The 26,980-nt window shown below is 40.4% G+C and overlaps 2 protein-coding genes across 2 annotated transcripts; both read left to right on the plus strand.

Annotated features, from left to right (window-relative positions):
* The first annotated feature begins 3,530 nt into the window (after nucleotides 1-3,530).
* Nucleotides 3,531-14,116, plus strand: LOC147309105 (aspartate--tRNA ligase, mitochondrial-like). The gene is made up of 17 exons (XM_086271247.1): nucleotides 3,531-3,972; nucleotides 4,378-4,477; nucleotides 5,059-5,122; nucleotides 5,215-5,316; nucleotides 5,747-5,842; nucleotides 5,917-6,040; nucleotides 6,223-6,269; nucleotides 6,480-6,586; nucleotides 8,504-8,573; nucleotides 10,220-10,399; nucleotides 10,530-10,637; nucleotides 10,776-10,838; nucleotides 10,988-11,140; nucleotides 11,232-11,450; nucleotides 11,538-11,648; nucleotides 11,753-11,828; nucleotides 13,317-14,116. The coding sequence occupies exons 1-17, from the start codon at nucleotides 3,798-3,800 to the stop codon at nucleotides 13,499-13,501; spliced, it is 1,980 nt and encodes a 659-aa protein (XP_086127373.1). The 5' UTR covers nucleotides 3,531-3,797; the 3' UTR covers nucleotides 13,502-14,116.
* Nucleotides 14,117-15,114: 998 nt separating this feature from the next.
* On the plus strand, nucleotides 15,115-26,627 carry LOC147309106 (inositol monophosphatase 3-like). Its single transcript, XM_086270700.1, has 8 exons — nucleotides 15,115-15,737; nucleotides 18,921-18,993; nucleotides 19,264-19,410; nucleotides 19,586-19,745; nucleotides 21,476-21,571; nucleotides 22,665-22,826; nucleotides 23,135-23,269; nucleotides 23,661-26,627. The coding sequence occupies exons 1-8, from the start codon at nucleotides 15,595-15,597 to the stop codon at nucleotides 23,804-23,806; spliced, it is 1,062 nt and encodes a 353-aa protein (XP_086126826.1). The 5' UTR covers nucleotides 15,115-15,594; the 3' UTR covers nucleotides 23,807-26,627.
* Nucleotides 26,628-26,980: the final 353 nt, after the last annotated feature.

Raw genomic sequence — 26,980 nt, forward strand, 5'->3', positions numbered from 1 at the left:
CTAATAAGACCTTCAATAATAGTGCTAGTAAGTTATACTGCTGAGCGCTAATTAATGCGTCTCCATGCTGATCCCACTCCTAACAGTAGAGGGCAGCAGAGTGATCACACCAGCTTAAAAGATGCGTCATATAGACTGGAGAGGCAGCAACACTGGCTGGTCTCAAAGATCAGAGGGCTTGATTTCCCAGCAGCTTCTTATCCAAAAATTCTCTTTGCTCACAGAAACGTGAAGAAACAAAGAAAGGAAACTTTGGAGAGACCAAGCCCTCGTCTTACTTATGTATATGTATATATATATATATATATATATATATATATTTATCAACATGCCTCTGGTTTAATATAGATTACATACAGAGCAACATTTGTGTTCATTACACACAAACGGATTGGGCCGTTTCCTCGTACACAGACATCAGAGGGTATTTGGTTGCCGACATCCACAGAACAGCTTTGGAGCATTGCTAGTAAAAAAAAAAAAAGACATTAGTGCAAATTCAGGGAGTGCAGAATTATTAGGCAAGTTGTATTTTTGAGGAATAATTTTATTATTGAACAACAACCATGTTCTCAATGAACCCAAAAAACTCATTAATATCAAAGCTGAATGTTTTTGGAAGTAGTTTTTAGTTTGTTTTTAGTTTTAGCTATTTTAGGGGGATATCTGTGTGTGCAGGTGACTATTACTGTGCATAATTATTAGGCAACTTAACAAAAAACAAATATATACCCATTTCAATTTTTTTTTACCAGTGAAACCAATATAACATCTCCACATTCACAAATATACGTTTCTGACATTCAAAAACAAACCAAAACCAAATCAGCGACCAATATAGCCACCTTTCTTTGCAAGGACACTCAAAAGCCTGCCATCCATGGATCCTGTCAGTGTTTTGATCTGTTCACCATCAACATTGCGTGCAGCAGCAACCACAGCCTCCCAGACACTGTTCAGAGAGGTGTACTGTTTTCCCTCCTTGTAAATCTCACATTTGATGATGGACCACAGGTTCTCAATGGGGTTCAGATCAGGTGAACAAGGTGGCCATGTCATTAGTTTTTCTTCTTTTATACCCTTTCTTGCCAGCCACGCTGTGGAGTACTTGGACGCGTGTGATGGAGCATTGTCCTGCATGAAAATCATGTTTTTCTTGAAGGATGCAGACTTCTTCCTGTACCACTGCTTGAAGAAGGTGTCTTCCAGAAACTGGCAGTAGGACTGGGAGTTGAGCTTGACTCCATCCTCAACCCGAAAAGGCCCCACAAGCTCATCTTTGATGATACCAGCCCAAACCAGTTCTGGCGTCTGAGTCGGACTGGAGCTCTCTGCCCTTTACCAATCCAGCCACGGGCCCATCCATCTGGCCCATCAAGACTCACTCTCATTTCATCAGTCCATAAAACCTTAGAAAAACCAGTCTTGAGATATTTCTTGGCCCAGTCTTGACGTTTCAGCTTGTGTGTCTTGTTCAGTGGTGATCGTCTTTCAGCCTTTCTTACCTTGGCCATGTCTCTGAGTATTACACACCTTGTGCTTTTGGGCACTCCAGTGATGTTGCAGCTCTGAAATATGGCCAAACTGGTGGCAAGTGGCATCTTGGCAGCTGCACGCTTGACTTTTCTCAGTTCATGGGCAGTTATTTTGTGCCTTGGTTTTTCCACACGCTTCTTGCGACCCTGTTGACTATTTTGAATGAAACGCTTGATTGTTCGATGATCACGCTTCAGAAGCTTTGCAATTTTGAGACTGCTGCATCCCTCTGCAAGATATCTCACTATTTTTGACTTTTCTGAGCCTGTCAAGTCCTTCTTTTGACCCATTTTGCCAAAGGAAAGGACGTTGCCTAATAATTATGCACACCTGATATAGGGTGTTGATGTCATTAGACCACACCCCTTCTCATTACAGAGATGCACATCACCTAATATGCTTAATTGGTAGTAGGCTTTCCAGCCTATACAGCTTGGAGTAAGACAACATGCATGAAGAGGTTGATGTGGACAAAATACTCATTTGCCTAATAATTCTGCACTCCCTGTATTAGGGCACGGTGGTTAGCACTGTTGCCGCACAGCAAGAAGGTCCCGAGTTCAATTCCACCATCAGGCCGGGGTCTTTCTGTGTGGAGTTTGCATGTTCTCCCCGTGTTTGCGTGGGTTCCCTCCGGGTACTCCGGCTTCCTCCCACCCTCCAAAGACATGCAGCTTGTGGGGATAGGTTAATTGGATAATCCAAATTGCCACTAGGTGTGAATGTACGAGTGAATGTGAGTATGAATGGTTGTCTGTCCTTGTGTGTTGGCCCTGCAACAGACTGGCGACCTGTCCAGGGTGTACCCCGCCTTTCGCCCTATGACAGCTGGGATTGGCTCCAGCACCCCCCGCGACCCTGAAAAGGATAAGCAGAAGCGAATGGATGGATGTACAGATCACTATAAATATCAAGAATTAACAGAGAGTGGGTGTTCGCCCAGGGCACCAAACAGGCTAAGTGGGAACATACATACAATCCTTTCAAAGAAAAAGGAAAAAGCTCCTCTCCACTGCACATGGGTGAGGCTGTGTGCCTGAGATGACCACAGTAGTGACAGCGTCTCTCTGTCAAGACCAGAAAACCGGCTGTTTGGAAAATGTGACGCCTGAACTTGGGGCTTAAAGGGATTAGTTTTTACATATACTGACCTGATAATTTGAAGATTTGGCCATGATCATGATAAGCTTTTAAATGGGGAAATATAATAGCACTGTCATAATACTTAAAGTACAAATGAAAATATAGAAATTAGTGTTGTATAAATTTAAAATGATACAATGAACTGCCTAAGGGAACTGTAAAAATTAATATAAATGGAAAATACAGAGACATTCGATACAGACATCTGTACAGACAGAATTAATGAACAGAATGCAATAATACATTAAGGCCACATATACAAGGAGAAGCGGAAAACAAACCACAAGGGGAGATATATCTCATCTCAGATAAGCAGTTAGGAAGATGCTTTAAAACAGTTGTGTCATTGCACTGTTAGAACTCAGTGCAATGAACTATCACAAACTATCACAAATTTCTGTCATTTTACACATTTATTGTGGAGTTTCACTGCACACACAGCCCACTTATGATCGAGTGGGCTGTCATGTCTCATCCAGTCATGCGGCACACAGCCCACTCGATCATAAGTGGGCTGTGTGTGGCCCACGATGTGATACGAGTTTGACACCACTCTTTATAATATATGTTTTCTGTGGTTTATTTTCTTAAACAAATTTAACGAGTTAAGAAGAGAACAAACTTGGGGTTGGTTTTGTAATTCTAATGCTGCGTATAAATAATCTGGCAACAGACTAAATAACATCCTTGAAAAACTAAACTAAAAGTTGCGTTGTCTCTAGAAAAAGAATCGGAGATTGATGAAATCTTGAAAGCGTGTGGACTTTTTCCTCGCGAGTTAGATCGATCATGTCGCAGGTTGACTGTTCTCGTCTAGCAACGTGACGTCACGTCCGGTAAAAATGCGCCGATTGCCACATGACTGGATGAGACTGAACAGATGCACAGCAGCCCATCCTCATGAGCAGGCAGTCGTGAAAACTTCTCACGAGTCTTATCCGGATCCAGGAAGAGTAACGGCTGCTCACCTGCTCTCACTGCCGTGGAGCTTCATAATGCTCACATTACAACCTTAAGGACTCTGCAAGCCTGTTACTCTGAGGGAGAGGAGTGCGACAGACACGGCTCTGAATAACATGCTCTCCTCAGCCTGAGCTTCACTCTGTGTTTTGAAAGAAATGGCAACAAAAGGCAGGCTGGTGCTGCGGAGTGTGTTCACAGGACTCAGAGCTCATGCTGTCTGGTATCAGAGCTCAGCTTCGACTCCCAGTCAAGGTCGGCTGCTGTGGAGACCTCAGCTCAGACATCTGAGCTGCTCATACGGACTCTGCGGGGCTGCTCCGCCCTCCACAGGTACTCATCAGCTGGCTGTACTCCAGCCTGTACACTGACGTGACGTGCGTGCGCCCAATGCCACTACTTCTTCTACTGGTCTTCTACTGGTCTTCGCCTGTCTACATTTGTAGTTATTGGACAGGATTCTCAGTTGAGTCCAGCTTGTCCACATCATTCATGTTTCATTAGAATCCTTTAGAATCTTCCACTTTGTAGGAGACGTGTTTGCTTGTATTATCTAAGACTTTTGGACACTTATTATTTTGTAAAACATTTGTTCTTCCGTCTCTGTAAAAACTGTAATTCTATACATTTCTGCATATCTGTTAATGCGGCAGAAATTCACTTCAGTTTCAGTAAGTACTTAAAATGAGTATCAAAGTGTAACTTGTGACTTGTGTCCCAAATCCATCTTACGATCAGGTCCCAGCAGTCTGTCGTTCAGGAGTCACACCTGTGGAGAACTGCGATCAGATGATGCGGGGAAGAAAGTCACTCTGTGTGGCTGGGTCCAGTATCTCAGGTAGTCAGCCACTGGTTGATTGATATGACTGAGCCCCCAGTGTGTTTTACAGATGGCTGTAGTAACCCACTGTTGTACCTCTCTCCTGACCTCCAAAACCGAAAGTGTCCAATTTGGGTTAATCGCTCTATAAGACCTTTGCCGGTTCTTGTGTAATTTGGCGTTCCCCAGCCTTTTCTCCCCGTTTCCCTTGCTTAAGAATGGCTTCATGACAACCAGCTGAAAATGGTCAGGTGCAAGGACTGGACTGGAAATGAGTGAAAAAGCAGCAAACGTCTTAAGAAAACCACTGAGTGCTGGTTTAGCTCACTGGGATGAGCAGGCCGTATGTCTGAGAGTGGCCAGCACAGGTTTGAATCCGACCCGCAACCCTTTGCCACACGTGTTCCCCTCTCTCTCCGTCACTCTTCACTGTACTCTATAGAGTACAAGCAGAAAAAGGCCAAAAAAATTTAAGTAAAACTCTGAAAGATCTCAAGAAAGCCAAGAGAACTAAGACCATCTTAAAAAAAGTTCTTTCATCATTCTTCAAAGGGTCTCATATAAATTTGAGAAACAGTATGTGTCTCTGCCCCCTACAGGCAGGACCTGTTCGTCATCCTGCGAGACTTCAGCGGCTTGACACAAATTCTAATTCCTCAGGAAGTATGGAAGAAAACAACAAAATACACTAACATTACCAATGAACGCTGTGCTGTAAAATACAGAACTAAATAGTTTGTTTCCTCTGTTTTAAGTCTCCAAGTACTTTGAAAGCCACGTTGTGCAATCTGACGCCCGAGTCTGTCATCAAGGTTACAGGAACAGTCAGGAACCGACCAGTGGGGCAGGAGAACAAGGTCTGTACGTGCTTCTGAAGGTGCAGTGAAACACCACCCACCTGCAGGGGGTGGTGAGGAAAGTCTAGTTCCTGTACTTTGAGTTTAACCCACATGGGCCAGGAATCCTAATTACTACAGCATCCAGTCACACTGTGCTTAATATACTGAGTGCCTGGTTTTAAACGTGGAAGGGGAAAAAAAGTACCAACACTCTCTCATCAATATGTTTCACTATATTTATCAAATAGCATAATAATGTTCTGTCCTTTAATGAACATAGTAAAGGACAGGGATCAGAAACTTTCTTTTCCAAGGAGTGACTGTCTGTCCTAAATAATCTGGTGAATTGATACCATTTCATCAATCTTAAATTGCTTTCTGTAGCAATATAATGAGACTTTTGGTGATTAGTCGCCTAATTCTGTTTTGAATCGTGTGTTTAAACCAGGAGATGCCGACAGGAGAGATCGAAGTCTTGGCAGAGAATGTGGAGGTCTTCAATGTGTGCCAGAAGCTGCCGTTTGAGATAAAAGACTTTGTCAAAGTAAGTAACTTAACGTTACATGGACGTGGACTATTGAGCACGCTGTAATAATAAAAATTTTTTTTACTCACCAGAAGTCTGAGTCATTGCGGATGCAGTATCGCTACCTGGACCTGAGGTCATCACAGATGCAGAAGAACCTAAGACTGAGATCCCAGCTGGTGATGAAGATGAGGGAGTATCTCTGTAATGTGCACGGTATGGACAGCCATGTTTGTGTTCTGTCTTTAATTTGCCCAGACATAAAAGGTCACAGGACTGTCACTGATGTTGTTGCCTGTAAGAGGAAACCAGGTGCAGGAACTAATCTGTTCTTGCTGTAGCAAGCTCTGATTTTCATATGCTTTTTGCTGTTGTTGTTGTTTTGCTGTAATGAATAGGCTTTGTGGATGTGGAAACTCCCACTCTGTTCAAAAGGACACCAGGGGTAAGACATTTGTAGACATTTTTACATGTTTACCAGGTTAAAGAGCAGAAACTTGCACAACAATCCACCTTTAATGGTCTATAAGAACAGTTTCTAAAAAATTCTTTGGTTCTATTAAATATAAATATAACAGCAAAAACATAATTTGGCTTACATGTTATGGTTTCATATCTGATATTTTAATGAACTTAATGAGTGTTTGTGTTTTAGGGAGCCAAAGAGTTTGTGGTTCCCTCCAGAGAGCCAGGATTATTTTACTCTTTACCCCAGAGTCCACAGCAGTTTAAGCAGCTTCTCATGGTGGCTGGTGTAGACAGGTGGGTGCAGGCTCCACAATCTGCTATTTAACAGAAAGATGTTTGTTGTTTTTAAACGCTGCACTGGTCCAGATCGAAAACAGAGTTAAAAGGGAACGAATAGTGAGCATACAGTTCTGGTCAGAAGTTTTCATCCACTCGTCGGGAGCATGAATGTCATGGTAATTTGGGGCTTTTAATGATGATGTACATACATGCGTCTTTAATGTATGTATGTACAAGGTTCTACAGTGTCTTTTAACTACTGGTTAGTGATCATGATTTTGCCCTTTTTGCCAGTATAAAAATGATTTTTTGACAGCATTCATTGGACTGACCAGCACTCAAGAATGGGGAAAGAACTCACTTAAGGTCTTGGAAGGAGACCTGTAGATGTATACAAACTGGGAAGGTCTGTTGGAGACCTTTCTAAACAACTGAATACTGCAAGATAATAAATTCAAACAACTGCATGTAAATGCAAATTGTTTGGATTGTTTGGAAGAAGACCAATTTCTCCCTCAGAGGAGAGGAAATTGATTAGGTTATTCAGGAAACAACCCAGGAAGCACAGGGCTTAAGACTGCCATGAACTTGAACATTAGTGCCACTTTCCCAAGTGAAACAAGTTTTATATTACATGGACTGAGAGGGTGCTGACCCAGAAAGTGAAGAGGTTTTATGGTTGGACGAGACAAAGATTGAGCTATTAGGCCACAATTACAAGGGGTATGTTTGGAGGATTAAGATGAGACTTTCAAATCTAAGAGGACCATACCAACCGTCAAGCATGGTGGTGGTAGCATCAAGCTTTGGGGATGTTTTGCCACCAGTGATACGGGTAAATTGCCCAAAATAGAGAGAATAATATAGGAGGACTACTTCCAAATTTTTCAACAAATCCACAGCTGGACAGTTGAAACGGTCTTCCCAATACTGCAACCTCAACCTAGTTGAAAATTTGTTGGTTACACATAAAGGCTGGGACCAGGAAACCAACCAATTTAAATGAACTCTAAAAATTCTACCAAGAAGTGGTGGTCAAATATCCATCGAGAATTATGCCACAAGCTTGTTGACGGCTACTCAAAGCGTCTCGTCGAGGCAAAGCATTGTAAGGGACATTAGAGAAATAATAGTCAAGTTATATTTGTTATTAAAGATGTATGCTGTACATAAAGCACGTGTATCATTCCACCCTGGGAAAAAACAGTTCAAAGAGGTTATTTAAAATTACTGTCACGTTTATGTTCACGATGAGCGTCTGCAAACTTCTGACCACCATCAGCTAATAAGAAACCATTTTAACCTCCTAAGACCCAAACTCTTTCATGGCATGCGTTTTTAATTTCTCTTTGATATTTGGGCTGATTGGGACCTGATGAATGTAAAAACAAACAATTACCAGTTGTTGTTTTGTTTTTTAACCTGATTTTTGTTTCTAAGAAAAATGAGAGCCACATATGAGGATATTCGTTTAAAATTCGATAGAACAGTAGCAGTATAATGTCCTCGTAAGTGGATATCAGGCCCTTGTAGAGCAAAATTGAGTATTTTGTTCTAAATAACCCAAAATATGATGTCCACATATGTGGACGCCAGGTCCTAGGAGGTTAAAGCAAGTTTGCTATACCAGCCTAAAATGTGATGACTAGGCATGGAGCAAATACTGGAGATTCGTACTCTGTGTGTGAAACATGTACTTGGATAAAAGAGAAAAAAGCCTAGGGGTATTAATCTTATGTCACTGCCTATATACCGGGGAGAAGAACCAAAGGATGATTGCACTCCCATACTGAAATAAAGCACTTAGACCTGACTGATTTCCACTGCTGACAGCTTTGCACACATAACAGAATTTTTAGAAGTCCACCACGTTAGAGTCAGAACCTGCTGTTAATGGCCAACAACCTCTGTCTTCTGTCTCCTCTGTGGCAGGTACTTTCAGATAGCCCGGTGCTACAGAGACGAAGGCTCCAAACCAGACAGGCAGCCTGAATTCACCCAGGTGAGATGGAATACACACAAGTTTGAAGCGCCACAGTTTAAAAAAAGAAAAATACATTTTTCAGTCTGTTTCAGACATGAGATATTTGAAATTGCTGGCCAACCTCCCATATATCTATTTACAAGTAGTCCTCTTCATGCATGTGTGACATATGCAGCACACGCGCAGCAGTGCAGGCAAATAGTTGTGTGCACACTCACAGACACAGCTGAACATGGACATTTAAAAAAAAAAAAAAACTAACAGGAGAAGTTGCAAAAGCTATCCAGAGCTCAGAGCCAACTGTGGTATGAGCAACAAATCAAAACAAATGACAGATTCGTGAAAAAGAGAAAACGACTGATGTCCTGTTAGCTTTGAGTATATGATTAAACTGCCCTTTCCTATACTGGGAGTCAAACCTCAGCTGCCTGTGTGAAAATCTGGAATCTTAACCACTAGAAGTTTGTTCAGTTTCTGAAATAAAATGTCTGACTTCAAACCCGCCCATACGGAAAAGAAATAGTAAAAACTTATATGTGATTAAATCATATAAGGCTTACATGATTTACTCATGAAAGTGGCCACTTTTGCATTACTTTCATACATTGTTTTAGTAAGTATCCAAAACATACAAGTTTCATTATATAATTTTTCAAGGGATCTTATATCTGTTTTCACACTTATATGCTTTTCATACAAGTTTCACACAAGACAGATACAAACTTTATAAGATTTATATATATATCTTTTCCATATGGGCGATTTCGTACCACTTGTGTGTGTAGACCACCTGTTAGTTTTAATATTTTATCAGCTGACTGGTGCATTCAACAGCTAATTAAACTGTGTAGTGTAGCTCACCTGCCTGAAGTACAGGTGAGCATACTGGGTGTTGAATCCAGGCCACTTGTGTGAAAAACAGGAATCCTAACCTGTATCAAAATGTTATGCTTCAAATCTAATTGCGTGCCGTTCGTGCATGTAGTCCAGGATTCTCCTTCTCAAACTACTGTGACAAATTGGATATTTTTGTCCTCTGCTGAGCCTAAGCATTATGGATTTTTTTTTAAATCCACAAAAGTTATATATAAAGGTACTGCTAAGATTTGATATTTTATCACCCCACTGTTGCATAAAACTGCTAAAAAATAATAATTTAAAATGCTAAGAAATGTAATAATAAAGTACTTAAAGGACGAATTAAAAAAACTAATACAGAATAATTAAACTGTACTTTTTACATGGCAGCTCACTTCCCAGATGTAAAGCACACAATATAATTTACTGTAAATCTTGATCGAGCCTGTCTCGATGTTTCAAGTTGATTCCAAAGCTCTTTTTTGTTTGGATCCTGCTGCTGCTGGAATTCTTTTACAGCTGTGAGTGAAAACATTGCAAACAATGATGTGCGTAATTTAAAAGGTTTGCTGATTTTGCACCAAAATAAGATTTGCAAACACATACTGGTGCCATCTTTGCTCCTGTGATATTTTATCACAGATTTCAATTCAGGATTGTGTGAGTACCATGTGTCTCTCCTGTAATCTGAGTACATATAGTCCGATTAGTCTGGCCCATAGACCGGCCTGTTGTCACATACATGTGACATGTTGGATCATGTCATGTTGTCTGAATTCTGAAAATCCTCTTGTCGTTTCTCCCAGGTGGACATAGAGATGTCTTTTGTGGACCAGGCAGGTATCATGTCACTGGTGGAGGGTTTGCTGCAGTACTCTTGGCCTGCAGAACGTGGTCCTCTTAAGGCTCCTTTCCAAACTCTGACATATGAAGAGGCCATGAGGGACTACGGTGTGGACAAACCCGACACCAGATTCAACATGAAGGTGTTTGATTTCTTGGGGTCCTAACTGAAACTATGTCCTTACTGAACATGCTACATCTTTTACTCTTTTGTTTAATGTACAACATGAGTGAATTATATGATTTTTTTATTTTATTTGTCTATTTGTGCAGCTAATAGACCTCAGTCAGATCTTCCTTTCCACGGAAATTGAATTCCTCCAATCAGCTCTTGGCCAACCAGGAGGCTCCGTTCGGGCCGTCTGTGTCCCCAGTGGAGCAGTAAGAACAGAACCATTTCCTGTGGCAGAGAATGCTGAAAATGTAGAACAGAAGATGTGTTTTTGTGCCACAAGAGAAGCTGACAACTCTCATATGTGAATTTGTGTGTCTCACATTATGTTTTCTTTCTTGTAACAGAAACTTTTCACTGGGAAGGATTTGGAAGAACTGAAACAAATAGCCAAGACTCAGTTTGGACAGGTAGGTCTCTTATCCTTTTCTTTCTTTTACGCCTCACGTTGTTCTGAGATAAACACTTGTGTGTTACAAACACTTGTGTGTTACAAACACTTGTGTGTTACAAACACTAGTAGAAAGTCACAAGTTGTGTTTTCTCCTCGTGCGTTAAGGAGCTGAGCCTGGTGCTGGTCAGAGCAGACGGGACATTGAAGTCTCCCCTGAAGAAGCTGCTGTCTTCGTCTGTCACAGACGAGCTGCTGAAGTGGACTGAAGCCAAGCCAGGAGACCTGCTTCTGATTGCAGCAGGCTCCCACCACACTGTTGTAAGAGGCTTGGTTTGAGTCGGCTGTCAAACAAAGAAGCACAGAGCTGATACAAACGCTCCCTTCATCTGACTCTCTTTTCTGCTCTCAGTGCCCATTGCTGGGTCATCTTCGCCTGCAGTGTGCAAAGCTCCTGGAGTCTCATGGTGTGGTCGTGCGTGACCCCTCAGCCTTCCACTTCCTGTGGGTCGTGGACTTTCCTCTCTTCTTGCCCAAAGAAGATGATCCAGAGGAGCTGGAATCAGCTCATCATCCATTTACTGCACCAGTGCCAGAGGACACACGGTTACTCTATACTGATCCACATAAGGTACTCGTGTAGTACTTTATTAGTTATTTTTAATTATGTAGAAAAATGCAGGATGTATCGTCTGTTTGTAAATTCTGTATTTCACAGGTTCGTGGTCAGCACTATGACCTGGTGTTAAATGGCTGTGAGATCGGAGGAGGCTCCATTCGCATCCACAAAGCCTCAGAGCAGTTTTATGTACTGAAGAATGTCCTTAAGGTCAGTGGCTTCCTCCATCTTGGTGCAGTTCAGTCTTTCACTTATGAAAGAGTGGGACGTTTCAGTGTTAACACTAACTGTTTCCAACTGTTTTTGTGTTTCAGGAGGACCCCGGACTTCTCTCCCACCTCCTCGAGGCCTTGGATTCAGGAGCGCCGCCTCATGGAGGCATTGCTCTGGGTGAGCTCAACTCTGCTCGATTTATCACTGAGCTCGTATATGACTTACATGTGTGCATACACTGGGTTTTTACTAACCACACGGTATCAACCTGATATCATTGCTTTCACTCTAAATACTGTTTGTAGGCGGTCCAGTTTCCCTAACCACTGAAAAGAGATCAGTGTATTTTCTTGAATTGCTCTTAGCACTAACACATATCCATGGCAACATGCTTGATTTTAGTTACACATGTTTCTCCATTAGTTGTATATAAATCCCCACTATAGCACTAACTGGGTAATTATTAGTGTTCCCATGCCATTCATTAGGCAGGTCATTCTTCAGCCCACAAACCACTGTCTCGTGCTACAACGCCAGCAGCTAAAGTCCACATAATTATTTACAGTGCTGGACCAAGACAATAAGGATGGATCAGTTTATAATTCATTTGTGGGATTTTTATGTTTTAGCTCATAACTGTATGAGATTTCTCAGAATGTTTGTTGTTCAAACTTAGAGTTAACATTTTGGTACGCTGAACAGAGAAAGAGAGACACTTACAGTTGGATGGTACTTTTATTAAAATTTCTGGTCAATTTGTGCATCCGAGTTTGTGAATGAATAATTTAAGGCTGGAGTAACTGTGTGTGTTTGTTTTTTTTTGTTTTGTTTTTTTTTTGTTTTGTTTTTTTTTTGTTTGTTTTTTTTTTTGGGGGGGGGGTCCAATTTTGTTATTATATATTTTGTGCCATATCCCAGCATCAGGCACCTTAAGGCACCTAATATTGTAAATACTCTCTAAAAAATAATACAGAGAGAACCCAACAATCTTGAAATGTCCTTTGAGCAAGCACTTGGTGACAGAGGGAAGGAAAAGCTCCTTTTTAACAGGAAGACACATCTAGCAGAACCAAGCTCAGGGAGGGGCGGTCATCTGCTGTGACTGGTTGGAGGTGAGGGGAGGGACACAGGACAAAAGACATGCTGCAGAGACACAATCCAAACTGCTCTGTAGTTTGTGAGTCTTGTGGTTCTTTGTTTGGTATTTGTTTTGTGTGAAGTGTGTGAATAGAAATGATAAAGTTGAAAGCTGTACTTTCTGGTTTGACCACAGGGTGGCAACACTGTCACTGTTTGTGTCATTAGCTGGCACACAGTGACACCTGAATAAGATGTTCAGAGCAGAGCAGCACCGGGCCTGAATGGAGTTTCAGTAACTGTGAGCAAGTCGGTTATTGTGCAAAATGATTTGGGTTTGGAAGATGTGACTTGACAAATGCGCAGCAGTGCTGAACTTGTCTGACTCTTACTATTAGCCCATTTCAGCTGTATCTGTCTGTACCATTCGACTGAACACGATCAAGCTTTTTTCTGCCAGGTCCTTAGTATAAAATGCATGTATTGCGAAGCCTGCATGGACAATTGAACAGTGAATTCAGAGTAAATTGTGCAATATTGAACAGTATATTGATCAAGTTGTCTCTTTATTTCTTTATCCTTTTCTAGGTTTGGATCGACTGGTCTCAATAATAGTCGGAGCTCCCAGCATCCGCGACGTAATCGCCTTCCCCAAGTCATTCCGCGGTCATGACCTCATGAGCCGTGCACCCGACTTGGTGTCTGAAGAGGACCTGAAGTGTTACCACATTTCTGTTAAAATGCCAACAGAGCAAGGAAGAGAGGGAAAGTGATTAAGAAGAACCACAGACATCGAAGGATGTCTGTGTAGTCCCAGGTCTGGTGAGGCTGAGGAGATGTGCAGACTATCAGCAGACAGCAAAAAGACTTTGAGGCTGTAAGATCTGTGCCAGATGGCAAAACAACAGAGACAAGAGATACTTGTGGCTGCATTGATGCTGCCGTCCCTCTATGTTTGTGGTCCTTCGTATCAAGTTTTTTAGATATTTATATCTTTTTACTGATTCTGTACAGCTGCTTATTATGGGGTGGTTTGGTGTACATGTTCAAATGAGGCATTATATGAAATAATAATAAATCTATAATGTCATTGTTTTTGATGCCAAGAAGTTCAATTTCAGCATGTGCAGAACTTTAAAATCCAAAAGTCAGAGATTCTCACTTATGATTTTCATGATGATCTTCATACATCTTCTGTGTAATGTAAATAAAAACAGCAAGCAATGATTTGAAAATGACGTAAACCCATATTTTAGTCTCAGTACGTGTATCATTTCATGGGAAATATTAGCTCAGTTTGAATTTGATGGTCGCTAGATACAACTAACAGGTCAGAAACAATAATGAGAGCATCTTAGTGAATCTGTTTCTTAGAAGTAAGAATGGGATAGAGGTTCACCAGTCGGAAGAACACTGTTTACAAATTATAGAATGATTTCAGAATCATTTCCTCAATGTAAAATTGTGATGACTGAAAAAAAAAATTTCATATCGGTGCATAATATACCAGAATCTGGAGAAATCTCTGTGCGCAACAATTAGGCTGAAATTTGTGTGTGTGATTAGTGCATGGACTCGGGAGTAATCCCAGAACTGTGAACACCAAAATATACTGATTAAAGCAAAGAAGAAGCCATATAGGAATATGATCCAAAAGCACTGCTGTGTTAATAAAATTGACTGAGGCAAAGTGGAAACTGTTCTGTGGCCACATAAATCTAGCAACTAGCCAACTTTGATAGTAATCTGGATTCGTAAAATAAATTAGTATAGATAAATAATAAACATGTTTATTTTTTCATTCGTTTATTAAAATAAACGGGAGGTTTGCACATACTGTAGGCGCATCCGTCACTGTCAGTGCACAGTATGTGTAGTGTTACATAAAACTTGTGAATTTGTCTACTGAAGATATTGTTTTTAGTGCATGTCATTCACCTTTAACTAGAAAGGGAACCAGTTTCTCCTAAAAAAGAAAAGAAATAAGGAAGTCACTTATTAGAGACTTTGCAAGCCTAAAAGCTATATGCTTGCAAAGTCAATATTATGCATTTATAACTCGCTAATATGCATAAGAAGTCAAATTAGGATAGCATTACGATAAAAAGAACCCAATTTTAGTAAAAATATTAAAAACTAATAATTTTCATAAATCATGAACAGTTTTGTGACAAAATATGATTTTTTGTTAGGTAAAGATCGGTTTCCAAAGCTTATCTAATATTTATTGGCTATAGTAAGTTTTTTTTAATCATCCTAATGTATTTTTTCTAAATGGAAGAATTTTAGTAGTAATAAAAATAAGTGCTATCTGGAAGTTTAACGGCAATTTAAAAAAAAAAAAAAAGTCAAGACGCAGAAGAACTGACAGCAGTGACGAAAGCAGCAATAACCCGGAAGGGAAGTGAGCAGTCGCGACATCTGTAGGTGCATAGGGAAAATGAGTGAACAGAGGTGTGTTTGTTCTGCTGTGAACACTTGGCTCGTTTCAGTTAGTTAACAGCGAGAACCAGGAGCGGGGGAGCTGTCCAAGAATCGGAATGTCGTTCTAAACGGGAGCGGTGGCCTCGTTTTTGGGTGAATTCTCTCAGACATGTCGGACGATGCTAAACGGCTAGTCAGCTGCTAAAAAATAGCCAGTGTGTTGGGTTATTTGACAGCTTGTTTCCTAGCTTTGTTTTAGCACAGTCGACGTGTTTATCAGAAGATTAGCTGGCAGTTGTGAGGCAACGCGGATCTAGGTTTTCGTGACTGGCGGCGGGGGACAGCCACGTCAGCTAGCTCCTGTAAGCACTTATGTGCTTTTATTTTGGATTTGAGTAATCATTTTCCGGCTAAAAAACCCGAAAAGGCTCTCCGTGTAGCCATGGCTCCGATGGGTATCCGGTTGTCACCGCTCGGTGTGGCGGTGTTCTGTCTCCTTGGAGTCGGTGTCATCTACCACCTGTATTCCGGGGTCATCTCCAGCCGCCTGGCTGCCTTCAGGTCCCAGACTCCCCTCTCAACACAGTAAGTGGTAAAACGTGATAAAACTTGTCACTGCTCGTAGAGTGTCTGTCTGTGGTTTTATTCTCATGTACATGTCTCTAAAATGCATTTATTTTCTTGTCAGCTGACACAATTCTTTGTTAATAGATGAAGCGCGCGAGTTTATCTGGTGACAGTATGACGCCAAAGAACTGTGCTGATGCGTGTTCGTAATTTCTCTCCCTGACGTTCTTATTCGCACACATTTTTATGGGATCTGCTGTTAGTGAGCCCTACAACTGCAGCATACACTTTATACCAGGGGTGCCCAATCCCAGTCCACGAGGGCCGGTGTCCCTGCAGGTTTTAGATGTGTCCTTGATCCATCACAGCTGATTTAAATGGATAAATGACCTTCTCAACATGTCTTGAAGTTCTCCAGAGGCCTGGTAATGAACTTATCATGTGATTCAGGTGTGTTGACCCAGGGTGAGATCTAAAACCTGCAGGGACACCGGCCCTCGCGGACTGGGATTGGGGACCCCTGCTTTATACTATCTGTACTCGGAGCGGATGTTAGTCCGCTCCTGGTATGCTGCCAGCGGGGCAGTCCAACCAGATTAACCCATCACATGTCTGCACCGTGCACAATACATCATACATGGCATCTGCAGGTGTCAGTGGTTTTATGTACCGTTCCCTCACAAAGAAACTACCTGTAAGGTTTCTTAGAAAGGAACCTATTAACACCTTCTGGCAGATGATCTCAGATTTATTGATGTAATTGTAACTCAAACTCTGATGTTAATCTTCATGGTTGAGCTGAAATCTGGTCAGAATGAAGAAGGTGCACATATGTGACAGGTTAATCTGGTTGGTCTTCCCCGTTGGCAGCATACAGGGAGAGCTCACTAACATCCACTCTGAGAACAGATAGCAGTTGGTACCTCACTGTCACCAGGTAATCTGAAACACAGGCTCATATCACTCTTACATTTACATGTAACACTTGACAGTTTCAGGCAGTAAAATTAAAGTATAAGTGTCTTTATTTTTCAATAAGTTAAGGAAATAACTTGCCACAGTTTCAATGGATTTAGTTCTTCTCAAGGCTGTCACTTCATGCAGCCCCACTATGATGCAGGGCTTTGTGAGGCACATGCAACATGTGGCAGGGCTCTTTGTTCTGAACTTGACTCTGAATGATTTTGCCTGTGCAGTTGGCTTTGTTGTCCTGCAGAATGAATATGCCTTTCTAAACGACTCTGTGTAGTTTAGGGGAAAAAAAATAGAGAGAGAGAACTGGCTTTAGTTAAGAGGGTTGTAATCAGTGTGGGTTTTGTGAATACTGTGATAGCACTGGTATGTTTTGTTTAAAAAATGCCTAGGACTAGCCTTGATGTAGTTCTGTGACACTGTTTGAAACTAAACACTGCCTCAGCCCATTTTAAAATCTCCAAATCTTTGGCTAAATACCCACACCTATAATCACAAGGCTAAGATGAAGCTATGTCATCCCTTTTCTAGTTCTTTATTGACAAGACCAGCCAGCAAATGAAGAATAACATTCAGTACTGCGCAAAAGTCTTGATCCAGCCTTCATTTCTTACTAAAAAAATGTTAAATAGCTGCAGCAATTTATTGAAACATTCAAGCATACAACACAAACGTGTTTGTGTAATTTCAAGAAGTTTGAAAGGCTGAACTCTCTTAGGTAATCTTTCCTATAATTTCTTTAAGTAGTCGAAGGACATTCAAAGTTCTTTGGATGTTGGCTGCGTTTTGTTCCGTTCTCTTGTCAAAATCATCCCACCCTGAGTCAATAATGTTTAAGTCCCAGCTCTAAGGATGCCAATCCATGATTGATGATGTTCATTTGTCCATTTTTCTATCCGGGTACTCTTTTACTACGTTTGCAGAGTCTTTGGGATCTTTTTCATTGCTGAAAAATGAAAGAGTTTAAGATACTGCTTATCTTTATTTTTTAGGCCCACTTTTTCTTTTGTCCTCTACTTGTTTAGATTCCTCAACATTATTTTGCTAAGGATGCACTTCGTACCATGCAGAGATAGTCCAAGTTTTCAGCTAAAAGCTGATAAGCATTTTATTATCCGATGCCTTTCAACCTGTTATCTTGGGTATTTTTGTAACTTCAACTAAAGAAATTGGAGTAAACTTTATTATACTGCTGCTAATAAAGTGCTTAAATAGAACTTAAAATTGGCTCTTTGCTAAGTTGTCTTTCATGTGTAGGCAGAACGCTGGCTCATCACTTGAGCTGGATGCCTTTTTTATGTGTGAATGATTTATATGTCAGTGTTAAGTGGTTTAAGAAAGAAATATATTCATCTCACAATGATCAGGTTCAAATACTGGACTGAAAATGACGGAATGTCAGAGGTCATTCAAGCTCCCATTTCAACAACATTGAATTATTAAATAGTTACCAGAAATGTCAACCTGGCTGGTGTGCGTGTGAATTTTTATTAGCGATCACCCAATAGCAACATTAATCATTGTCATTAAGGTAATGGCTACCAGACTGTAGTTGGATAAAAGATCAATAAATATTGCAGGCTGAATGGTTTGCATATTGAGCTGTGGCAGAGTGGACACAATGCTCGCTGTGTGGAGGACCAAAGAGTGAAATCCAGAACGGAGCAGTCAAATCAGACTGTTTGAGGCCTGAAGAGCTGCGACTGAGGCAGAGCAGTGTGAACTTTTTTCTTCTTTTTTTTTCAGTTGTTTTTATTTTGGCATAAGCTCACTTTATCCAAAGTTCATTTTTAATATTTTCATAGTGCTGCTCTTTTATAATAATTAAATTATTTGGATGTGTTAGGTATTGTATTGTTTGCTGTACCCTTTGTTTATTAGTAGGTTCTAAAATATAATTTACTGTCATGATCTGTAATGAAATGATTAAAACCTCCAAACGTGATCCTAAATACGTAGCTGAGTAAAACTAACGTGTAACTGGGAAAATTTGATAAAAGTTAACAAGTTTACTTTGTCAAGAAATGACGTACTTGTCATTACTGCTATTACTTCAAGATGAGCTCAAAGCTTTCCCCATAGTATCAAAAGTACTACTAAATATTATTGAGTTTGAAATTCTAGCATCATATAAAACCTGATAAGGCTCATACAGTTTCAGCAGGTTAGCTGTGAGGAAAAGTTCATTGGGAAGCTAACGATTCTTGTTTTGTCCATTTATCCATGCAGGCAGAGAAGAACAGTGGACTTGAGGGACCTGTTGGCTGTCTCAATGGAGGCAGCAGAACTAGGTGGTAAAGAGGTAAGAGTTCAATTTTATTTAAGCCCCATATGACTGAAAATAAAATTTCTTGCCACTGACAAATTTGTGTCAATCTCTGATTGTAGTTAAATATTGATGTTTTTATGTTTCAAAAGAAAAAAACCTTTCTAAACGACTCCTTCACAGATATCAAGCAAACCATCTGCAAAGTGTAGAATAAACTGGATAATGAATGAATTTATAGAGAAAAGTAAGCCACACACAGCCATCATTAGCTGGTGAAAATGTGAGCTTTGTAAATCTCTCTAGGTAAAGCAGGTGCGTGAAGAAAATGTCCTGCAGGAGAAATCAAAGGGCAAAACAAAGGAAGGAGCTAACGATCCACTCACTATGGGCGACCTGCAGTCTCACAGAAAGATGTTTTACCTACTGAAGAACACATTCCCTGAAGTTACGGTGAGCCCAGATTTCTTTACTTCTGCATGCTGCCTTGAAATCTCCTGGGAAAACACAAATTATCTTGCCTTGTATTTGTTGGCAGGTGAGGGTTCTCATTTATAAGCGGCTCCACAAATCTGGGAGTTAAATCACAAACTGGGACTAATCTCCCTCTCTGTGTGTTTGTTTTTAGGTGAACAGTGAAGAACACGACAACATGGAGGATAATTCAATACAATGGAGCCAGAACATTCCAGGTGCAATAAGTGAGAAGTTTAAGGGGAGCAGTGACATTCCAGTCGAGAGCATTACTGTGTGGATCGATCCCCTAGACGCGACACAGGAATACACAGGTGTGCATATCACTGACGCTCAGCCAGCCTCATCTCATACTGATATCATATTTGAAGTTCCACAGGAGAATGGTATATTCAACTAATAGTGTGGCAGCTTGTGTGCTCTCAGTGAGGTTTTTCTTATTTTGTGTATGATGTTTGATGATGTCAAATCTACCATTTTCAAAACAAAAGATAGAATAGACTATAGAGGGTTTGTGTGTGTCTGTTTATTCTATTCAAAATGGGTGGTTGAGCATGGCCGAGCTAAGATCCTGTGGGACTTCCAGATACGGATTGGCTAACCAACCGGACATAGTAGTGGTGGACAAGCAGAGGAAGACGGCTGTAGTGATAGATGTAGCAATACTTAATGACAGCAACATCAGGAAGAAGGAACACGAGACGCTCGAGAAATACTGAGAGAAAGGCTCGAGAAGATGTGGAGGGGGAAGGCAACAGTAGTCCATGGTAATTGGAGCGCTCGGTGCAGTAACCCTGTCTCGAAAACATGTAATTAATTCCCATTTCTTGAATTGAATCTGCAAAAATAATAAATATATTTTCATAGGCATTAAATAGTATTTCTGCACCAAAAAGGTGATTCTGAAAGTGCTGTTAGATGGAAACGTGGTGTATTTTGGCATGGTGTGGACAAGAGAACATAAGACAAATAAATAAGGGATTGCTCAAGTCTTTTGCACAATACTGTATAAAATCATTTGTTGGAAATTGATTAAAAGAAATCCAGTTACACAAGTTCAGTAAAGATCTGTTTGTTTCCTCGACACAAGGCCATTGAACATGCTCAGAATTGCACAACTGAGATGTTTTGGTTTATTCTAAAGCTCATTATTTGTTAAATAAAGAAAAATATATCCTGATAAAATGTCTTTACAGTCAGTATTGTTATATAAAACAGTGTTATATAACAACAATTGACCTCTTTATTAATATAGAGCAGGAGAAACTCCGCTGCATTCTCGGTTTAATATAAATTATTAATTTATATTAAAATGAGATTAAAATTGAATAATAATTTATTTGTAAAATATATCATGTCATTAGCATTCTTTCTCATGATGTACCCGGGTAACAGTTTAAATGTTGGCCTGTTTCGTTGGCAGCCTCCCAGATGGAGGAACACACTGGGTGCTGATGTGTATTTGTGAGACTGACTCTGTGAACGTGTCCTTATGTATGCGCATACTGAGTCTCTGTGGGTGACAGGCTGTGCACATGACCTACTTTAGTTTAAAATTAGTATGCTGGTTGCTGTACGCTTGAAAAGCGTGCAGTGGGCGGTAATTAAAGCAGAAGTGTGTTTAGAGATGATTAGTTGATTTAGGTGACTGACAATGAGTCGCCGACGTCCAACGTTTCCACCGGCCACAGTGACGTGTTCTAAACTGAAGCATGTTGATTTCTTAAGAAGTAGCATGTGAGGCTGCGGAAAGGCTTTCAGTGCCATGCAAATGTAATATGAAAGTGATACTTGTATTGTGCTGGGATCCATAACTGTGTTATTAAGGAACATTTCTGTGGAAAAAGTAAAGCCAGAGAGAGTCATTTTCAAACGCTTGTATATCAAGCTTAAACATTTAAACTGCCACGGGAAACTTTGGGTTTTAACAACAGCATAAATTATTGTTGTGATTCATGCATTTTATTCTAGATTAAGATGTCTTTTTATCCGTTTCTGTCTTATCCTCATTCTGCCTTCTGCCTCTTTGCTCATCTGTCCACAGAGAATCTGGTGAAATATGTGACCACCATGGTGTGTGTGGCTGTAGATGGTAAACCTGTGATTGGAGTTGTACACCAGCCATTTGCTGGCTTCACTGGTAAGGTTAAGTGCTTCAGCCGCTTTCACATTAAACAAGGCTCCACATTTTATTGTTACACATCCAGTCCAATAATATAAGGTCATTGTTGAGCGAAGTCAGCTTCTTGGATGATTGGCCAAGTCCATCACTTGGTGAGTTTTCAGGGGCGTTTTCTTTTTCTAAGTTATTGGTCTTCCCATTTGGGAAGTCATCTTGGTAAATAAGTAAACTGTAAAGCACAACTGCGTCACAATTGCTGTGTTACGGTGCAGAAGCAGCAAATTCTGGTGCTACACAGTTAATCAAATGTCAAGTGCCGGAAACCATTCGTTCCTCTTCCTTTGGAGCTTGGCCAATAGAGGCTGGCTCTAAAAGTATCACATTCTCTGTAGACTTCCCTGTTACAATGCCCAATTTGGCCATAAAGAATTTTTAATAGGCTGGTATAAAAACCTGTTGTGCTGTCAGTGGATATTTCTCACTTCAGCAGCTGTACAGGGTTGAATACGTTTACAACTTACCTCTGGATTTTCTTAAGGACTACTGTTATTAGGGGCATGGCTGCTTGGACTGACAGTTGAAGGCACAGGCAGCTCTATCTGATGGATGTCTGTGAGGCGTCACCTTCGTTAATAGTTTGGCTATTTTGCTGTGAGGCACCGAACACCCGATACACTTTGTGCATACATTGTACGTTTAAAAAAAAAAAAAAAAAAAAGCTTCTTGCTCTGCATTTTGAAGCCTCGTGTCTCAGCTCCTAAAAACAGATCTCCCTCTTTATGTTCTAAACATTCACCAGCTGCTAATGCAATGAGCAGCATACACCATTTTAAAGCCAAAATAATCCAGAAGACTTATTGTGTTTATTTGTATTCAGAGCGCCACTATTACACTGCACACACCTGCATATTGGCATTTGTCAATCACTTGGAAAAGTTGAACATATACAAAAAAACATGTGTAACTTTGGGCCAAATTGCTTTAAATGTATTTGGGGTTTTTTGCAAACATTTATTCATTTATTTTAACTGTAAAAGACTTTTTCTCTCTCTGAAAAAGAGACATTTACAGCTTCTTCCGTCTCTCTGTGTACTTTTCATCATTCCTTCAGCCTGGGCGGTCGTAGGTCATGGATCAAATGTGAATCGCCGCTCATCCTACAACGCCAGCCCTAAGAAAGTGATAGTATCACGTTCTCACTCTGGAAAAGTTAAAAATCGTATTCGGAATGCTTTTGGAAACAGCACAACAATCATAGAAGCAGGTGGAGCAGGTGAGTGGTCCTTTACATTTATTTAATATTTAAAAGTCAAAGGCTTTAATTGCACTTAAATGTCTAGTTTTCAAATCCATTTTCCATTCACACAAAGACTTTGTGTTGCAGTCAGTTAGTTAGTTTCTATAATTTAAGAAAATGCACTGCACAGTGTGTTTTTATTGTTGCTTTTTTTTTTCTAATGTATGTTTTTAAATTTTAAAAATTTTCCTTTTTTCCTGCTTTCAAACATTAGTACAAGATGTCATACCTCAGCTATGGCGGATGAGGATGCTAACATGGTTTAATATTTCTGTCTTTCTCAGGATACAAAGTCCTGTCACTGCTGGACACACATTCAAGTGAGACAAGCCTTACAGAGGAGGCAGATGTTTACGTCCACACCACCGTTATTAAGAAGTGGGACATCTGTGCTGGTGCTGCACTACTGACTGAACTGGGTAACGTAGCAAAGATTTTTTTCCAGCCTGTCCTGTTTTCCCACTTCATTAAATTAACAAGAGCATTGTGAGATGGTACGTCTCAGACGAGGCTAAAAAGATCACTACACAATAAGCACGAGTCCTCGTCAAGAAGCTTCTGGTTCCAGTTTCATTTGAAAAGATTTAATACATTATCCTATTTTTATATAACTGTCCATAATATTTTGGATAATCCAAACAGCAAACTGAACCAATCATGCAGCCTCCTTAATGAAAGTAACAGTTATTACCTTAGGCTGCATGTTGGCTTAACTACACCTAAACAGATACTTCAAAAGAAATGAAATACTAAATGCAGCTGTATTGTTGTCCAATGACCATTTCAATCATGTAATCACTGTGATTGTAGGGGGCCAAATGACAACTCTAAAGGGAGAGAACATCGACTACAGAGGAGCTCCAGAAAATGAAGGAGGACTGGTGGCCAGTGTAGGTATAGATCACGAGGCCTTACTGAAAAGACTACGAGGTAACACAGACAATGACAAGCAGTGAAACACACGGAGACAGGGCCATAGGTGGTTTGATTAGGGTGACACAGCAGCCAGCAAGAGTGGGCTGGAAACATAATCAGGCCTGCATGATTTCATCATCATGGGACACCAAACATCTACCATCAAGTTGCACTGGAGTCACAATTACCAGCATGGACAAAAGAGCAGGACTGTGGAGCCAAATTGGCTATGACTGGAAACTGCAACAGCTGGCACAATGGCTCTGAATACTCACTCCTCTGAAAGCATACTTTCTTGCAGCGTGGAGAACCGACATGTCTTCCTTTTGTCAGGAACTTGCATACAAGGACATACAGTGGAAAACAACCCCCCACCCCCCAAACTGAGGAGCACAACACTGAACACTGCAACAAAACCCACAGAGGGACATCTCTGGTGTTCATCGTCTTTATCACAACAATCAGAAGAGAAAACAAGAATAAGAAAAGAACATGTTACAGGCAAGCACACTAGAATACTCATCAAGATTGAGTAATCCCCCTCATTATTATTATTATTATTAGTAGTAGTAGTAGTAGTAGTAGTAGTACTAATAGTACCATAGTAGTATTATTTGAGACTGGGCAAATACACTCCATATGTCTTCATATCATAAACTTCCACTGTAATATGGGGTTAACTACCCTATGTTATATGAACACATCACAGTTCACTTGGTGTAATAGTTTACTTTGCTGTTCTTGATCACACTTGAGCTGCAGGTCTATCAAACTGTAGTCCAGGGTCTCTTGTAATATATACACCCATCCTCTTCCGCTTATCCTTGTCAGGGTCGTGGGAGGGCTGCAGCCTATCTCAGCTACACTGTAAAATATATTCAGTCACGAGTCAGTCAGCACATGTATTTCACAAGATGTAGTCCAAAATGTCTGCTTCTACTCCTATAAAAATCAAAAGGCTATTTGCGGTCTGATCCTGGGACAAATACAAATTGATGATGTAGCATGCTCCTGACCTGATAGACCACCTTTGGGCTTGGACACTGAAAGCTGCTTTTTAGTCTGCGAGTTGTGACTCACGGCCTGTTTCTATTCATCCTGAGAGCTGCATGAAGGTTTGGTCGTTTCGACACAGGTTGTGATGTTTGCTCTCTGTGAAGTCCAAATATGAACTCCCAGAGAGTATGGGAGTCTGATATGACTGCAAGATTGAACAACCATACCAGATTTAAATTGGATTATTATTTTTAAATGTGTACAGTAAAGGGACTTTTTCCCACACCACATGATGTCCTTCCTTTCTCTTTCAGTGATGGGAGCTTTAATCAGCTAAAATAATGCAAAAGTTCCTATATTTCTGCATTCCTCTTCAGATTCCTGCAAATACATGAGTCAGACTTAGCGTGACGTCAGTCAGCACCTTCTCAGCTACTTCACACAGCGTCGCCTCCACCGTTTTACATACATGAGCAGAACATCAAAGCTAAAGACTACAGATTATACAGCAAGGGGATCTCACCTCTGCCGAGAGCAGTGTATAAGTCCCACCACATAAGCTCAGTCAAAATCATTGACATCAATTTAAAAGCAGAACGTCACAAGAAAATCAATCGTGTGTTTCAGTGGTGTCATGTTGCCATCAGCTAAATGTAAGTTTTCTAAAAAACCTTTCATAGAGAAATGTATTTCACAGATGTATGTAAAACAACCTGAGATGGACTGATGTATATTGTCTCCAGTTTGAAAACAATTTCTGCTACTGTGCAGTCTACACACTTGGAAAATTAATTGACGGGAAAAACTGCTGAAATGCCGGTGCCAGATTTGGTGGATGCTAAACTGTACACTGACTCCATGTGCATGGTTTTGAATTTTGATTAGCCTTTTAATTCTCTTAGTACTTCATCATACTGAAAATGTTGAACCTCTTCCTGCTTACTGCTCTGAAATCTTTCTGTACCGTCTGTCTGATATTTCTATAACCCCTGAAGCTGGACTGTTTCACTGTGAAATAATGCTACATTGTGAAAAATCCCAGCGAAATACGAAGTCAAGGATGTGTCTTGAGCTTGTGAGTGACCTGTTCCTTTAGTTTGACTTGGGACCTTTTTGGTTGTTCCAAAAGTTCAATGGTGGGATTGGTCTGTTACAGACTGATGGTACTGCAGCTGTTTGAAGGCTGTTAGATGTTGGGTTTGCTAAGTGTAAAATATACAGTGTGACAAATTTCCATTGTACCTGATTTGAGTGTGTTTGATCTGCACTAAACTAGACTGTCAATGAATGTTTCTATGCTAACATCGGTTGATATACCAAGCGTCATTCTCTGTAGGCAGTTTAAGAGGGATTAGAGACTTTTCAAGTACTTGGGTAATGTTTCTTTGTGTTTGTGTTTTTGTGAGTGCTGTACATTGTCTTACTTTGTGCTTTTGTGTGAGAACTGTTTTCTAAGCTGGTGGCTCCATAAGGAGCTGCAAGAAATCTAAAGTCATTTTAACACAAGAACACATGTGTGCTACATATAAGAACGTACAACTGTGGAAAATATCCTGAGCTGATTTTCTGAGGTGAAGATTTTTTCTGCATAAAGTCTGCAGTAGATTTTTTTATTTTATTTTTATTTTTTAAATTTACTCAAGCGTTAAATCTTTTTCCCTTCCCAAATGGTTAGAAAATGGAAAGTAAATTCCCAGATATCTTGGCCTTGACTGAATGTGAACCAGTTGTGATGATATGTTGTTTGTTTGGAACCAGAAAACCCTGGAGCTTCATGTGTGAAAATGTCTTCAAGTGATGCTATATCCATTAGTTTGTTGGTTCTACAAGAAAAGTTTTGAATTAAATAAGAAAAATATGAGAAAATATTATTAAGATGTCAGTTACAGACCTTTGTTGCCTTCTCCTCACACACTTGTAGGCAGCAGGTTTTCATTAGGAAAATCAATCTACAGTGAATCTGTAGGATACAATTATTAGACATTAAACAGGGCTACCATGCTCATAGACACCTGTAACTTTTGCTTAAATGGTGTATTCAGTTCCTTAAGCCTTGAGCACAGTGGGTGCTTTAGTAGTCGCAATGTCCTGCTCCTGTCGGACACTTTTAGAAACGATAATCAGTTGACCAAATGTTACCAAATCGTGTAACTTTTGGAAATTTACCAGAGTCCTTCCATTCTGATGTGACGTATTCAGCTGCAATGCTTCAGATGAAA

The sequence above is a fragment of the Aulonocara sp. 'chitande type north' Nkhata Bay genome, linkage group LG18 (assembly GCF_057382095.1).
Source record: "Aulonocara sp. 'chitande type north' Nkhata Bay isolate Kocher_YH1m ecotype deep benthic linkage group LG18, A_spYH_male_GT1.1, whole genome shotgun sequence".
Classification (NCBI taxonomy): Eukaryota; Metazoa; Chordata; class Actinopteri; order Cichliformes; family Cichlidae; genus Aulonocara; species Aulonocara sp. 'chitande type north' Nkhata Bay.

What these genes read in the sequence shown, in the direction of transcription:
- LOC147309105 (XM_086271247.1), top strand. Translation starts at nt 3,798, where the DNA reads ATGGCAACAAAAGGCAGGCTGGTGCTGCGGAGTGTGTTCACAGGACTC. An exon ending in CAGTGGGGCAGGAGAACAAG is followed by an intron (nt 5,317 to 5,746) that starts GTCTGTACGTGC and finishes TGTTTAAACCAG; the next exon opens with GAGATGCCGACAGGAGAGAT. An exon ending in TCTATACTGATCCACATAAG is followed by an intron (nt 11,451 to 11,537) that starts GTACTCGTGTAG and finishes TGTATTTCACAG; the next exon opens with GTTCGTGGTCAGCACTATGA.
- LOC147309106 (XM_086270700.1), top strand. Translation starts at nt 15,595, where the DNA reads ATGGCTCCGATGGGTATCCGGTTGTCACCGCTCGGTGTGGCGGTGTTC. An exon ending in CAGACTCCCCTCTCAACACA is followed by an intron (nt 15,738 to 18,920) that starts GTAAGTGGTAAA and finishes TTATCCATGCAG; the next exon opens with GCAGAGAAGAACAGTGGACT. An exon ending in CATAGAAGCAGGTGGAGCAG is followed by an intron (nt 22,827 to 23,134) that starts GTGAGTGGTCCT and finishes TGTCTTTCTCAG; the next exon opens with GATACAAAGTCCTGTCACTG.